General features: G+C 39.5%; 1 protein-coding gene across 3 annotated transcripts; it reads right to left on the reverse strand.

The window, feature by feature from the left end:
* Nucleotides 1-714: 714 nt before the first annotated feature.
* Nucleotides 715-14,026, reverse strand: eif4h (eukaryotic translation initiation factor 4h). 3 transcript variants are annotated; one of them, XM_058412978.1, is made up of 8 exons: nt 13,866-14,026; nt 7,438-7,625; nt 7,281-7,345; nt 7,095-7,185; nt 5,655-5,726; nt 5,152-5,298; nt 3,498-3,613; nt 715-2,222 (listed from the first exon to the last, which is right to left on the reverse strand). In XM_058412978.1, the coding sequence occupies exons 1-8, from the start codon at nt 13,922-13,924 to the stop codon at nt 2,217-2,219; spliced, it is 744 nt and encodes a 247-aa protein (XP_058268961.1). In that variant the 5' UTR covers nt 13,925-14,026; the 3' UTR covers nt 715-2,216. The 3 variants fall into 3 exon arrangements, with proteins under 3 accessions (XP_058268961.1, XP_058268962.1, XP_058268960.1); XM_058412979.1 differs by lacking the exon at nt 5,655-5,726; XM_058412977.1 differs by lacking the exon at nt 715-2,222 and having other exon boundaries at nt 3,459-3,613.
* Between the last annotated feature and the right edge of the window lie 3,016 nt (nt 14,027-17,042).

The raw sequence follows: 17,042 nt of genomic DNA on the forward strand, positions 1-17,042 counted from the left end.
GAATATTGAAATACAGAAGGAAAAAATATATTTTACATCATGAATAGTAAAATTCTGACCTCTAGTGGGTGCAAGTTGATGAGCCTCAAGACAAGTAGTCTTAGTCCTCATTGTATCTGAAATTTTGCTTGCCAATAAGTCAGACTAGGCTACAGATTAAATAAATGTGGTCACCAAGAGGGTAGGGTGCGTTTGGGTTGTCTGTATATTTAAAATGTAGGCTTTCTGCTGAAATTAAAAGTTTATCCCAGTCTTGATTAGTAAGAATATACTTTATATGAATCTTAATGGATAAATGTTCTAAACATGTACCATTTACATATATTGTTGTATAATTTCTCTTAAAATAGTTCACGTTATTACTACTGATTAAAGCAGCTATAAACAGTTGTTTCCTTGCTCGCCTCTGTGTTCCCTCTTGAAATTAAACAGGCAAAAATGTCAGCTTGTCATTCCACAGAGAAACAAGAAGAAGAAAAACAAACCCTCCTGGCTTGAAGGCTCATCCATAATAGATTGTTATAAAATTACTGGAGACTCCTTCCATTAAAAGTTAAACAAACATCTCTATGCTACACCATATCAAGTTAGATTTGTATTTATGAAGAAAAAAAATATCTTTACCCAGGTTATTCTAAATCTATTAAGGCAAGCATAATAATATAGCCCTTCGATTTGACTTGCAGGCCGAAGTACTGTAATGCTGGAGAGAAATGATTCAATACCTTTTAATCAATGAGATCTAAGAAACAGATATTGCTGTAATATAAGGGCAACAAAATGCAGTGCAAACCTTAAAGGATACTAGTTCAGATAAATTCTACTTGTGGGGTAGATGCCTTGTCTAATGCTTACCAAAGAAGTATTCATTATTCGGTTAAAATGTGGATTTTGTTTTGATATCAGTGAAGCAGGAGGATCGATGTCTACTTGCACAAATATACCGACACTGAGCCTCCAACTACTCTGCTTTATTAAAAATTACAACTGCATATTTTACCTGTGTACCTAAACAGCTAAAAGACAGAGTATGCTGGAGTCATGAATTGGGTGAACACTCTCCTAAACCACCAGATGTCCCAGTCCAGCTTTATAGAAAATGTTCCTAGTTAGTTGTACTTATTTGTGCCTTGTTGAACATGAACCTCAGCTCAAGTGCTGAAAATGCGGCATTCAGTCATCATATTCATTTGAAACATTTTTAAGATGATACATTTTATTGCCATAAACAGTGTAGGAAAATGAAAAGAAAAACAAAAGAATAAAAACAGCCAATTCCTTTTTTTTTTTTTTATAGTACAGTAAGAAAATGCTCTACGACTTTCATCTCATGTCCAGTAAAATGTAAAATAAAATGGTTGCAACACATGGATACCCAAAGAGAATTCTACACTTGATCTAATCGTAGACAAGACGAGTGGCTGATGTCACTTGACTGGAAAGTGTGTGTGTTCTGTGTGTGTGTGTGTGTATGATGTTTGTTCTTATAGTTCCTATGTGAAGGCAGCATTACTGACGTGTTAGAGATCCACAGCTTTTTTTTTCCTTTTTTTTTCCTTTTTGATGAAATACATGCTGTGGAAGTTAAAGAGCCTGACTGACACTGTAGCTGATATCCATGTTCATAATCTACCATGCTTTCATTTCACTCTTCTACTCATAGTGTGGCTGTATCTTTATCACAGAAAGCATTTCTCATGGATTATACAGACATGGTCAAAAAAAGTCTTTCAAAAATGTTGAATAAATGTATGAAACAAAGAAGTATTTCGATTCTCCTAACACTTAAGCTGTTTAATGGTTAAGACAGTGGAAACTAAAACGGTTATTTCAAAACAACTGAGCAGCAAGTTAGGAAGCAATACACAAGACACAGTCGGGTAGCAGTTATTCCTGTTTTCTGGCAATTCAAATCGATTTAACATGACAATGCCTTGGGAAAAGGAGACAAAAATCACATACTGTAAGATCCTTACCCAAAGGCAACAGAATGAAACTGAAGCCACTGTCCTCGCTTAGGTGAGTCTCGCTTAGGTGTGTAGGAAGTTCATTTATAGCAGATAGTCACGGGTGGGTGTTAACCCATGCCGTGCCCATTTTCAATCATCTTCTCTTTAGCCAATTGGGGGAAGCCTGGCACCTTGAAAGATTTTTTTGCTGGCCAAAGCCTGTAGATCCAGTCTAGCCTTCCGGAATAATGCAGCCACACAGCTATATCAATTCTTTAACAAGAAAAAAAAAAACAAACAAAAAATAAGAACAATGATTTCACAAGGGCCTGTTTCACAAAGGCTGAAAGGTAACACCTAATATTTTTTGATAAACACAGTGACCAAATAACAAAAAAATCAGCCCCATGTGAACAGGAGATTGCAGTAAGCTAATAAAAGAAACTTCAATTAATTCTGTTCATTAAATGTTATTTTACATTCACCCCAAAACTGAACACTGCTTGTACAATTCTACCACACAGCTGAAATGAGCCAATTTTCCATTAACCACAACAACCAGGGCTAGGAGAGCACCATCCTAGCAGCCTGGTGCGCATTCAGATATTTATTTGTTTTTCCTTCCCCTCTTTTTATTTCTTTTTTTTTTCTTTTACTGGAGGGATCTCCACAAAACAAGTGAGAGCTGGTGTGCTGACCATGCAGGACATAAAACTGCTTGTGCCAACTCTGAAAACATCAAATCTACAATGTTTCCAGGGGTAACATTGAAGGAAAAAAAAAAAAAAAACCAAGGCGCGTGAAGGCAAGGCAGGAGAAATATCCACTGACAGTATAACCTGCATCACCGGCACAAAAATTTATTGAAAAGCACAAGTTACATGTATCTATAACCTCCTGCAAGGGAAAAAAAGAGGCTGTACCAAATTAAATCCACATCCAAACTGCATTGTTACAACTGCACAGAACTGTAATGGGGGAGTTTATTAGCATTTGACTTAAAAGAGAGAGAGAAAAAAATAGTTAAAACAGTTTGGATTCCATTTAAGAGAGCAGCTATATCAAACCCTTTTTGCACCACAAAGAACGTGAATGAGCTTTCCCCTGACAAACTACAGTACAGAGCAGGCACTATTTACAGGGAAGCAGGGGTGGACGTAAAAACGATGGATCAGTTTGACATGCATTCACGAGCTGCTCCTTTGTGTGTGTGTGAAACTGTCATAAACATTTTTAAAACATTTTTCCTTCCTAAATAAATATAATCAAATCAAATCCGATTCGGAAGAAGGAGGGATTCATCTCTAATTATTAGGAATGATGACCAAGTCTTATATTCCTGTTGGCATGATGATACTTTTTTTTTTTCCTGTATGTGTTTGTGTGTGTCATTTTGTCTTCATGTCCTGGTCCTGCACTTTCCTCTCCCTGGTGCTCCCACCCACTCCATCCATCCATCCCTCCCTCCCTCCCTCCCTCTTTCTCTCTATCCAGCTCAGCGTACTGAGGGAGGCTGCAGTCTCTTTAGTGTTTTTCTTTGGATATTACCTCCTCCCTGGGTTTGGCACCCCCAAAGATGGCCGAATTTGGGTTGGCCACTTGGTTCAGGGGTTCGGAGACTGTGCGAGGCTTCAACTGTAGCCTTGGTCTCTGTGCTCTTTCCTCTGAAGAAGAGATAAGAAAAAAAAAAAAAAAATACAGGGTCAACACTGCTGTATATTACAGACATGATAAACAGTACTAGATATTACAGATACTAAAACACATTTTTGCCCTCAGCTCTTTTTTTTTTTGGATGGGATTAAAAATAATGACACTGAGCAAACAGCACAGCTGAGGGAAAGGCAACAGAACCAAGAAACATGACTAAAAACCACCAGTAGGTGTCACTACAGCACCGGTTTAAAGTTAGTGCAAATGCACAAATGAGTAATACCAAGCACTTTAAGCTAATGTACAGACAGGTGACAATTTAAAGAAAAGCCAACTGCCAGAACAGCTTCAATGCACCTTGGCATAGATTGTACAAGGACTGGAGAGAAGGTACAAAATCCTTCCCTTAACTGTTTATTTTTGATGGTGCTGGTTGAGGTCTGGTGGCTTCGAATGAAGATTTAGATCACTTCCAACGCATCAGTTCATTCAGTGAGCCCTCATGCTTTACAGAGAGATCGCACCCTTCAAAGGATAAATTTGATCAGTCCGAATAAATTTGTATTGAATTGCAAAATCTTTCTTCCCTAGCGTAACAGTTAATTTGAGTCTGTTTGCACACTTAATGTCCACTTTAACAGGAACACCTGCTCATTTATGCTGTTATCCAATTATTGAGTCATGCAGCAGCACCACCACCAATGCATCAAATCATGCAGATAGAGGTCAAGACCTTCAGTTAATGTTCATCATCAAACATCAAAAAGAAGAAAAAAAAAGTGATCTCTGTGACATGGGTGTTTTTGAGTATTTCAAAAAATGCTATAGTCTCTAGAAGTTACAGGGAATAGCACATAAAACAAAGATCATCTGTGAATGCAGGGTTCTTGGCTGAAAGGAGTGGAATCTGAGGTGGTGACCTGTGGTTGTAGCTCATCCACCTCAAGGTCCGATGTCTTGTGCATCGTGGGTTGCTTTTCTGCTGACCGTAGATGTAAAGGATGGTAATACGAGTTACTGCTCGTTTTTATAGACTTCCTGCCACCTAAGACCCAGACTGTAGTGTGAAAATCCCAGGAGATCAGCAGTTTCTGAAATACACAAGCCTATCCTGTATCAAAAACCTCACAGAAATCATACATTTTCTCCTATTTTGATGCTTGATGTGAACATCAAATGAAGCTCTTGACCTGAATCTGCATGGGTTCATGCACTGCATGCAGATGAAGAGATAATTGGATAACTACTCAAATAGGAGTGCTAATATTCTTATTAAAGTGGACAGTGAGTGTGTGCATATATTTTAGGACAGGATATTCCTCTGCCAAGCAGACAGATGGTAGGTGGTTTCATCTTGTACTCTGAAGTAAATCTTTATCTTTATTGTTACTATTATTACTACTACCACCACCATCACAGCCAGCCTTAAACTCCAAAATATGCCAAGAATATAACCACTTATAAATATTGGATCATTTACAGTCCTTAAAAAGATTTAAGTCTTACAGAATTAATACACAAATAAAAAGCATAAATAAAGCTATGACACCATCAGAGGGTTCTCTGAAGTCTGTCGGGCCTCCACGTGGAGGTCCATCTCTGTAGCGGCCCATTCCACCGCCGCCGCCACCCCGTCTGTCGCCAGGACGACTGCCTCCGCGACTCCTCCCACCCATGAAGTCATCATCTCTAAATCCTGAGGGGAAAAAAAAGGACATTTTAATGCATGTATCGACAAATCTAAAATCTAAGTTGTACCAAAATACTGATCTAAAAATTTGCTTCAGAGTAATTAAAAATAAAGCTCAAGTCAGATCAGTATTTATCGACAACTCCTGAAAGGGATCTCTTTCCACACCAGCAGTGAGACTGTAACAATATGGCTGATGGCAATGAGATGGAGCCCCTATGACATCATGAAAAAAAAAACACATCTATGGAAAAGACAAGGGAAAATTACAGCATCTCTTCATTTCTATGACTGAGGGTATTCTAGATCTAGGCTTTTTTTTTTTTCCTTTTCCCATATGCCTTTGTTCCCACTCATCGCACCTCCTCCTGAATGGTCGAAGTCGTCTCTGGAGTCTCGTCCCCCTCGTCCCCCTCCTCTGGGCCCACCGCGGCCTGAAATGCACATGGGGCTACGTTTAAAACACACTGCAATCTAAGAAAAGGTGTGGGGCTGACCATCCACACACACACACACTGGTTCTGATAAAGTGATCTCCTGCCATGCCCTGGTTAGTCACACTGCTAGGAAAGGTGGAACCATTTTCACAGAAAGGCAGCCTTGGGAAAACAGTTCACATGTAAGTGAAGCTAAGAGGAGAGGATCAGGGAAGCCCACGATGGAGGATTATTTGCTATTAGAAGAAAAGAAGAGCAAAGAAAGAAACTGTCGTGAATGAAGAATGAGCAGGAAGTGAACCGTCGCCTACTAAAATCCAAGTTATTTGGCTTAGTGGAATAAAGTACCTCCCCTTTAGACAGCCTACAAATCAAATGATGCAAATACTTCAGCAAGTGGGAGATACAAAAAGAACGACATGGCAGATGCAAGGGACACCATCACTGTTTTGAACATTCCTTATAGTGTCATCTTACTCATAAAGCCACTATTCTTATGCATTTTAAGTGGGTTTTTTTTATTGAATGCTTGGGATTCAGATTCTATTAGGTAAATATTCTTATAAAATTCATTGGAAAATGTGTTGCCAAATAAGCTAAATCTTTAGCCAGTGACAAAAAAAAAACCCCACACAAAATATTATAAATTGGATATTTCGGATTTATAAAAGTATGATTTATTAAAGTAATCGCATCAGGACTATGATATTTATACAGATATCCAGCAGAACAGCACAGGTGGCTGAATTTCTAAAAAGAAAAATCAAATAAAAAAGGAGCTTGCTTTGCAGGAATCTCTCTCACTTTTCCTTCTGCTACTCAAGCAGTTCTGAAATGGTACCATTTCACAAAATCCAAACATATTAGTCTTTTTAATCTGTATTATCCTGACCAGAATAAAGCTGATACTGATGAATGAAAGATGTAAACGTCACATATTACATATTGCAACGTATATTGCAATATATTGCAACTAAATATTGCAACGTATTATGCAAGCATGGTATATACTCCCAATATTAATAAACATAGCCTTTTTTAGTCCTGCAAACATCGTCTGACCTCAATTTTTTGTGAAAATGACCAGTGTACTTCGATTTAGTACGTGAACGATACTCTAATTAAAATCATTGAAATGTACTAGCACTATTTTTCCATTTCTTGCCAGCTGATTTACTATTCCTTCAGACTAAGACTTGGATTTGAGTAGACACTGGTGAGACACTGAAAGACAGAGTGAGTGAAGACAAAAATATCTGAAAGAGTTAGTGCACAAAAAAATAAATAAAAATACAGAAAACCTCAAGTGAACTTCTGAAAATATGGGGAGTTTTATGACTGAGCGGACTCCTCAGAGACCCGTACCTCTGTCGTCTTTTCGGAAGCCAAATCCACCTCCTCGCTCTTGTCTCCGGCCCTCGGCAATGTCCACCCTCAGTGACCGATCTCCAAGCAGCTGTAAAAAAGAGAGCAGCGGCATGTCAGCACGGTCTGCATTACTACTTGACTTTTTTTTTTTTTTTTTTTTTTACAGAAACACAGGTTACTCACAGCTCCATCATACGTCAAAGCCTCTTTCAGAGATTCCAAGTCATCAAACTCGACATAACAGAAACCTAAAAAAAAAAGTCGGAACAAACGCATGAATGGTGGGCAGATACTGATGTTTTATCATGAAATCATTATTAAGCTTTTAATCATGACTCACCTTTAAACTTGTCGGTCTCTTTGTCTCTGACTAGTCGCACGCTCCTCACGCTGAGGTCTCTGAAGATGGCGTCTATGTCTCCTTGTACTGTGTTGAAAGGCAGGTTGCCGACGTACGCTGTGTATGGAGGCTCTGTGGGGAGCTCCTTCTGCTTGCGGGGTCCGCCTGGGCCGCCTGCACCTCGGGGTCTTAAAATTACATAAAATGACATATGTGCCAAAATTAATCTGATGTTATATTACCAATTCCAGGAATCATCCAATGTGACTAATGCATTTTCCAGAGCTTTGATTTCTATTAAACAATATACACTATATTGGCAAAAGTTTTGGGACCTCCAAACCATTGAACTCAGGTGTTGTTTTTCAGGGGTTGGGCTTGGCCCCTTAGTTCCAGTGAAAGGAACTCTTAATGAGACCGTGAACCATGCACATGAATTTAATCTGGAGTTGACCTGCCCTTTGCAACAACAACAGCTTCAACACTTCTCAGAAGGCTTTCCACAAAGTTTAGGAGTGTGTTTATTTTTGACCATTTCTCTAGAAGCGCATTTGTGAGGTCAGGCACTGATGTTGGACGAGAAGGCCTGGCTCGCAGTCTCTGTTCTAATTCATCCCAAAGATGTTCTATCAGGTTGAGGTCAGGACTCTGTGGAAGCCAGTCAAGTTCCTCCAAACCAAACTTGCACATCCATGTCTTTATGGACCTTGCTTTGTGCACTGGTGTACAGTCATGTTGGAACAGGAAGGGGTCATCCCCAAACTGTTCCCACAAAGTTGGGAGCATGAAATTGTACAAAATGTCTTGGTATGCTGAAGCATTAAGAGTTTCTTTCACTGGAACTAAGGGGCCAAGCCCAACCCCTGAATTCAATGATTTGGAATGGTGTCCCAAAACTTTTGCCAATATAGTGTAATTAATTTGGTTACAAATGGTACCAAAGACTGAACAGGGATTGCTTGATATGCTTATACTTGAGTGCAGTTTTTGTGCTCCCAAACATGTATAAAACTAATCTGAAATGGCAAAATTGTTACCATACACTAAGATATTTTTAGAATTACAACAGTATAAAATGTTAAAGATAACATAACCTAAATAAATCGTAATATTCTAACCATATTAGCGTCCATGGCAGTACTTGTTTACTCCTTGGTGACCCAAAAAACTAATGAATTAACCAGAGTAATCAGGTTGTATTTGCAGGCCAAAAACAACATTGAATATAATGACTGGAAACTGTAGCTGAAATGACATTGCATGTGTGGCTTATCTGGTTTGTTCTGTTGATGGCATGTACATCATTGCTGTTATAATCCCAGTTGCACCAACACCAGCAAGCATACACATTATTAGTGTCTCAAACAGCATGCATTTGCATGAACAGTTTCATATTTGTTTTTAGACCTGGCTCAGAACAGTTTATACACCAGCCTTCACACATCATATCAGGCTATGACAGATATTTAAATCACGGTCATTTATAGTTGTTCCAGTTTTCTCTGCAGTTCAGCATTCACCTTACATAACCTTCTGGATCTGTTTTTGCTCACCGCCAAACTTCCTCTGCTACACAGCATGTAGTGTTACCGTTGGCTGTAGCTGCTTTATCTGTCATACACTACACTGGATCAAACCACTTCAGACAGCACTTTTTTTATTCATAATAATTGCTTATGAACAGTTATTAGTGGTCTGATGCCAGTTAAACATTTGATTTCACAATAATAAATATGAAGCAGAGCGTATAGATGAAAAAAACACTCGACTGAAACGCCTACTGAACTGTGACCATGTTACATTCATGACATGAAGGCGGCTCTCACACTGTTGTCTGCTGTGGTTTGAATCAAGTTTGTTTCCAGCTCCTCTGCAGTGTTAGAATGATTACAGACTCACTATTTTATCGAACCCCAGTGCATGCGTGTTCATCACCACAAAAACGTGCATGGAGAATACATGACTATTTTCATTATACATGATTATTTTGCTGCTATTGTCTGCAGTAAGACACCACCTCATCTGCGCTCCATGACATTCCTCTGCCTTTCATGATACACGCATGTTGTGGAAACAAATAGAGAGGGGAAATAAGTAGCTCATACTTTACATCCTGAAAAAAGTGCAGTCCAGAGTCTGAGCTGTGTTCACATTCACGAGAATTGCGGGGCGTTCCCTCAGCCCACATTACCAACCTTTCATGCAAACCGTGTTGTGTTTCAGACTAAACCGTCAGCGTGAAAACTGCCTAAGATTAAAGTGACAAAGCTTTTTGTGTAATAGACACCGACGCCTGAAAATAATACGTCACTTCGGGGGGAAAACAATGAAAAGAGTGATGTATCAAGAAGGCAATATGTTTATATGTGGAATCAAATCATAGCTAAGAAACCATTTCTCCTCGGGGGGGGAGTCTCTTAAATATAAGACTGAGATTGACAAAAGGCCTGCTTTTGTTCTGCATTATAATGCGTTATAGTGATATCCAGGGTTATCACCCAAAATCTCAGACATCATGTTTGGCCATTTCCTATTTGTGACCAACAAAAATGAAAATTATTTTCTGCAACACTGACAATTACTCGGCTAAAACCTGTTCCTACCCAAAGACAAATATCGTTACAACACATTGCTGTAATGAATATTTGCAAAAATGCTTAAGGCCACAACAAAATGAAACAAACTCTTTCACTGCAACTAATTTTCCTTTGTAGAAGCGACACAGAAAGAAAATGATTTGTGTTTCCTCCGGAGGGTTCTGTGCTAACAGTTTTATAATCTCTCGTGTGTTATAAAGCGAGCAGTCAGCTCACAAATGGAAAAGGCATCACTCCCCAGCACTGCAGAGCTCACAACCCTGTGTCTACACATTCATTTATAAAGCATTATACTGAGCAAAAAAACAAAACAGACATACATGTTACACCTGCTGAAATGGAGCTGGGAGAGAACGACGGTGCATAGAAGCTTTACGAAGGAAGAACCGATAAAATTCGGATAGAAATTGTGTCCCTGCAAGCGTGTGTTTGAAAAGACGACGCATGGAAGGAGTCCAATGTGCCAGAGACATTCCACTGGTGTCAAAGGAAATGTATCTACAGGGAAAGCACAGAAGGAAAGCTGGCCATTTCTGTTGATGTTGAGGGCTTTTCATGGTTATTAAAGCCACAATTTTGTTTGAATTACATCAAACTAACTACAAAGAAGTTCAATATTGCTGTTACGACAAGTATCTTTCTGGATGCGTGTAAAATGAGTCAAAATTTTCCAACTACAAGAAGCTGAACTGGCATAAACCAGTTTTATTAAGGCAGGGCTGTATGATTTCTGAAAAAATAAGATTTCTTTTCTGGCTATGAATTGAGATTGCACCTCTTTTCACACTGAAAACATCGTCAGTTCTTGCATTACTATGCTGACGAGTCGTCACTACATCTTTCCTGGTGAATGATTTGGGAAGTATACATTTGGCTTATTGATTTAGTGCCGTATTCGTCCTACAAACCGTCCTATAAAGAGTGCAGCGAGTCTTCCCAAAGGTTAAAAGAAACTGGCTAAATGTGTAAGCTTCAACGGCAGGTTTTGAGAGAGACTGAACATGTAGCCATGACTCACTCACTCATTCCATTCAGTCATCTCGTGCTTTCCTTATTAAGCTTTTAGAAATTTAACATCAAGTATACAAAAATAAATGAGGTACAAGAGAAAATTTCATTTTTAAGACTCATTGGCGGCATTCAATCATTCGTTCTGCCCCGGTTTCTTTGTTCACTCTCTGTAATTAGCAAATATGTTGGATAGTGCTGCTCTGTTTTATGAAAAGGTTGCACAAGTAGAAACGTTGCAGAATCTGAACTGTCCTTGAATCGAATTGCTTCAATGGTTTACACAGGGCTAACTTAATGTATTTGGGAGGAAAAACCCATGTTTGACTATTTGGATTAAACATTACTTAAAAATCATAAGATCTCAAAAACGATTTACGGTGGGTTGAGTCGTACCTCCACAGCTGTGAATGATGTAGCGTGAGCAACAGGTTTTCATGCAACTTACAAAACAAATCAAAAACCCAATTGATTTTGAACAGAATTATTTGTCATTACATTAAAAGGTGAGCCGTCACATTACAGACCTTATATCATTTCTAAACAAAACTGCCACAGCATTATTTTGTTATTATTTATGTTGTGCGTTATCTTGCTAGATATGAAAATGTACCCCATGTATGCAAATGCATTTACATTTAAAATAAAAATAATTCTCAAACAAAATGACAAAATATTGTAAATTTTAACTGTGTACACACTATTCACATCAGTTCGCTTTAATATAATCCGCACAAAACTATTGTGGAAGCAAAGTCTGTGCTGTCCTTAATTTAAACTGCTTTGCGATCCAAATGGAAATTATTACTTTTATGCAGGGCAATATCTGAGTAAACACTCAAATCTGACTATCTGTAAATATTTGGACTACACATGTCTATAATTTGAATCATAAAACCGCTTTTAAAAAAAAAAAAAAAGACAGTGAGTTGAAAGTGACCTCCACAGCTGTGAATAATGTACTGTGTACTGTAAGCAATAAGATTCCATGTAACTTACAGAACAAATGAAATCAGCAGCAGAGTGGCTCGAAAAATTCCTCACCGAGATAGAATAGCGTCTTTGTGCTTCTCAACTAGGAGACAACCAAGCCTTGACATTTAAATAACCTAAATTTGTGCATAAATGGACCGATCCATCATGTAAAAACGGGGGACCTTCATAGCTTCACCTTACCTAAAACGATACAAGTGAAAATGTTAATATATATGGTTATAACTTAATATGTGACTTGGGTTATATTATAGAAGCAAAAAAAAAAAAAAAACTGGAATTAAACATCTACATAAAAATAAAAAATATTTCAATTGAAAAAGCCAATTAAATGGGTGTGTAGGCAATTAACAAGGCAATTAGGATCTACCCTACCACGTACCACTCCATCTTCTACGCTGCATCACTCATCATATTAAAACTCAAAGTGATGTGATGAAACGATGCAAGTTCTCCATGAAAAATCCTTTACTGGTCAAAAGGTACAGATCTCCTATACTAACGAGGAAAAAAGTTCTGTAATCACATGTAAACTACTTTCAGATATGTAGATCTTTCTCACAACATACTGACAAACTCTTTAGAGCTTGCGATGTGTGTGTGCTTCTTCAGAGGTACACATTAAACATACATACAGCTGTGATGCCTGATAAGTCAACAGCCAGAAACGCTTATCACAAGGCAGTGCACTTTATTGCTGTTCGTTAATCATTAATTCAACACTGGGATTGAGCACACCAGCTTTTACTTTTTTTTTTTTTTTTAGATGAGCACGTGCATAACAGAATAAACAAGGACTTTCTGCCAAATTATAACGCTTTCACTGTATACAAAGAGGCGGCACGTGCAGCGAGAGCCACCACATGGAGCATTATGCAGCGTTATAATAACTGCGACTTGGTGAATCACGTAGTCCTGCTTTAAATTCTTTCTTTAATTATAGTTATATACTATAACTAGCTTTTATATGAAATGCAATTTCGTCTAGACACACTAAACTAAACGCATAACAAACAAAAAAAATCAGTAATCTGGGCTACTCCGACAACGTAAATAAAAAAAAAAAAAACCACGTGTAAACGTCGATTTTTCAGAATTCTGCATGACTGAAAACACGTGAACGTCTGAGTACACGTGAAAGTCTGCTAGTCAAAGTCACTAAGACGATCAGTTGTGTAGAATGAAGTGAAATGCAGCAGGCCCGATTTCTACACCCACCATGCAGGGCTGCTCAGTTTAGAGACACACAGAGAGCTAACTTGCTACAATTAGCCTCCATGTAGCGATCACGTTTCAAACACACAGTCCAACAGCAGCTTTAGTGCAAAAAAACAAGTCCATAAAACATTTCTTAACGGCTTGTTAAATCGCAGATGAGAGATAAATCGCTGACCTCGCTTCGCTTGTTATGTGCATCACAGCTCGTAGCCCATGTGGGCTCGGTGTGTGTGTGTTTTCTTCACCGCGGATACCTGGCGCCAACTGCCTCGTTGGCAAAAACCTTACACCAGAATCGAGTTGAATGTTTAATATATACACGTTTTAGCATTGCTAGCTCACCGCAAAGAGAAAGGTATTGTTCAAGGAGACCTAGTGATCCTGCACGCACATCTGGATGATGCGCCAATCCCCGCGCTTGCGTTTTCTCAACGAGCGACTTCCCATTCATCATACCGGGAGAGCGCAGCTCCCCACACCGCTCTGCGCGCCTGGGCCTGCTCTCGCTTCCACTCAATGCAACCGCCGACCGCCACACTACACCGGCTCGTACTCGCTCAACCTGCAACCGACAGCGCGAATTCCCGTTCTTCAGACAAATATTTTTCTTACCCTCTTCCGCCACCAAAGCTACCGTAAGCCCGGTCATCGTAGGTATCGTAATCCGCCATGTCCGTGTTTGCTGTCCAGAGAAAGCAGTCTGCTAGATGGGGGCCTTCAATATACCACTGTGCGTGTGAGCTGTCTCACTAACGCCTGCACCATTTCCCTCATATAAGACCTGTGAGGAAAAATTGCACAACAAATCCTACAAAGCTACAAGACATGTGTATGGCGCACACGAATGCGCTTTTCCGAATTAGTTTTCTTTTCAAAAGAAACAAAAAAGCCTAAATGAGAACGATGTTATTTTTGTAATCAGGCACCGAGTACAAAGCACTACAAGGGGACTCGTTAGCAAAATGCAAATACCGGCTAGTGACAGGCTGATGTTATAAATTCTCACTTCTTTTTAAACAGTTATACTTTTTAAATGTGCACAGAAATTAAGGAATTTTTCTTTGTCCGTGTGTTATTAGATCCATTTTCATCCAAATAAATAAACGTTCAGAATGAACAAAAGTCATATTTACCATACCCCAGTTTAATTTCGGCCACCAGCAGTGTTTAAACAAGCAGACCGGAAGTGGCGGTGTTTGTGTTGACATGATCAGAGCAATGCAGTAATAAATAGGATGCATATCAACACTTTACCAGAAAACATCAGACAATCAAAGTCCATAAATGTTAACAGCCACAGAATAAGACTGATTAAAAAAATCCATTAAAAGCCATCTATCATATAATGGAACCACAATATGACCACCACTAAACAGGTACATGATTTGGCTAAAAGTATGTGGACACATCCATATGTGGGGAGTACAGAATTGTGCCCAAACATGTTCCAGCGTAACACTGCCATAAAGATATGGTTTGCCAAGGTTTGAGTGAAAGACCTCGAGTGTCCTGCACAGAGCCCTGACCTCATCCCCACTGAACACCTTTGAGATTAATTGGAATACAGACCTCCTTCTGGTTAAATGTGCACATCCCCTCATCCATGCCCCGAAATCTACCGGCCTATTTAGATGTGTGGAGTTTATTATAACAGCAAGAGTGGGTTAAATCTGGCAAGAGATGTTCAGCAACACATATGGGTGTGATGATCATATGTCCACATACTTATGGCCATATAGTGTATCATCACAGCATTCTCAGCCCAGCAGTGACATTGAGGTCACTCAGTAGTGGCACATAAGTGTGCTCAGTGCTGCGACAAGTGTATTAGATGCAGCAGCCATGCTGGAGTTATTTAAGCAGTGTATTAGACACAACTACCTTGTACTCCTACACACTGACCTCTGTTCACCTTCTGGACGCTTGAGAAATATTTTAGATTGTGAACTGTTTTCAACTAAGCAGTGTGCTGACGTGTTCAGAAATCACAACAATGCTTCAATTCTGTCTGATCAGAAACAGAATGCTTTTATTCTTCAAGCACATGGTGAATAAGGAATTATTTTTGGTGCAGTGTCCCATATAGTACAGGACAGCACATTGACCAATGAGTACAATATAACAAAATACAGTGCAATGCAATACAACCTTATAGAATATGATGCAATATTACCTACACATACACCGATCAGGCATAACATTATGAGCACTGACAGGTGAAGTAAATAACACTGATTATCTCCTCATCATGGCACCTGTTAGTGGGTGGGATATATTAGGCAGCAAGTGAACATTCGGTCCTCAAAGTTGATGTGTTAGGAGCAGGAAAAATGGGCAAGCGTAAGGATTTCAGCGAGTTTGACAAGGACCAAATTGTGATGGCTAGATGACTGGATCAGAGCATCTCCAAAACTGCAGCTCTTGTGGGGTGTTCCCGGTCTGCAGTGGTCAGTATCTATCAAAAGTGGTCCAAGAAAGGAACAGTGGTGAACCGACGACAGGGTCATGGGTGGCCGAGGCTCACTGATGCACGTGTGGAGCGAAGGCTGGCCCATGTGGTCTGGGGGAAGAATGTGTTATGTGTGGAGTCAGCTCTGATATTCCCTTCTGTCTTCTTCACACTGGCTGGATGAGTGCAGATAAGTGAGGGTCTGGAGCTAGTCACCAAGCTTTTTTCTCTGCACTTCTATTGTTGCACTGTAGCTTGTGTTTGGAGTACTTGGCTTGTGTGTGAAGTTACAGGGCTGAACCAGACAGAAGTGGAGGACGTGTTTCTGATTCTTTTGTTGTGCTGTTGAATAGGAGCAGTCGTTTTTGTGACAGCTTAAATACCTTTTGGAATTTGTGTGACTGTATTCAGGTGCCATGGTGACAGTGGTCAGCATGTTTGCCTCACACTGCCAGGGTTGGGGGTTTGATTCCTTGTCCTGTGTGTACTGAGTTTGCATGTTCTTCCCATGTTTTGTGGGTTTCCTCCAGTTTCCTTCCGCAGTCCAAAAACGTGTAGCAGGCTGATTGGCATCTCTGCATTGTCTATAGCGTGTGAATCTGGTACAGAGTGTCCACACCTTGTGCCCTGAGGCACAATACACTTGGCTAAGGACTGATTAAATACATCAGTGAGAGCAGGAGACAGTAGTTTCGAGTAGTGTCTAAGTGTTGCTGGTGAGACATGGTCAGGACCTGCTGTTTTCCTGATTTTCTGAGTTTCCACAGTGTTCTGCTGACCTGATGTTCCATGATAGTGATAGGAGGATAGGAGGGGAGAGGGAGCTGTTGTTTCACAAGTTAAGAACTAGTAGAAGTTTCACAGTTTAACTGTAAGCTAAAGACTGTTCTATCATATCATTCACTCCAACAGCACAAACATTTATTCTCCCCCATATACATCATGGGTATTTCATATATCAAATTCACTTGCATATTGCAATGTTTAGTCTGACCAGTGATATTTAAGTTATGTGTGCACCGTTTTGTCCTGCACTGTTGTGCAGTTTGTGTCCTATGCGTCTTTGTAATGTTTGCACAGGATTAAGAATTAGCGCAAGACTTATACACAGTATAAACTCGAAACAGTAGGACTGAAGCAGATATTCAAAACTGCAATATACTAATATTATTAAACTGAAAATGTTCAGTTAGTCCACTCTGCATTGGCTTCAGATGCATGTTGCATTTCAGGTCCTCTGACCTCTAGTCTTTCTTTGTTGTCTAGCTGACTTGTATTTGGTGATTATTTCTAGCATTTTACAATATAGAATGTATCATGCAGCTGAGATTTATTATCCT

This window comes from Hemibagrus wyckioides, linkage group LG17 (assembly GCF_019097595.1).
Source record: "Hemibagrus wyckioides isolate EC202008001 linkage group LG17, SWU_Hwy_1.0, whole genome shotgun sequence".
In the NCBI taxonomy this organism is placed as follows: Eukaryota; Metazoa; Chordata; class Actinopteri; order Siluriformes; family Bagridae; genus Hemibagrus; species Hemibagrus wyckioides.

What these genes read in the sequence shown, in the direction of transcription:
- eif4h (XM_058412977.1), bottom strand. Translation starts at nt 13,924, where the DNA reads ATGGCGGATTACGATACCTACGATGACCGGGCTTACGGTAGCTTTGGT. An exon ending in CTTTGACGTATGATGGAGCT is followed by an intron (nt 7,186 to 7,280) that starts GTGAGTAACCTG and finishes TCTTTTTTACAG; the next exon opens with CTGCTTGGAGATCGGTCACT. An exon ending in CTTCCGAAAAGACGACAGAG is followed by an intron (nt 5,727 to 7,094) that starts GTACGGGTCTCT and finishes TGTGCATTTCAG; the next exon opens with GCCGCGGTGGGCCCAGAGGA.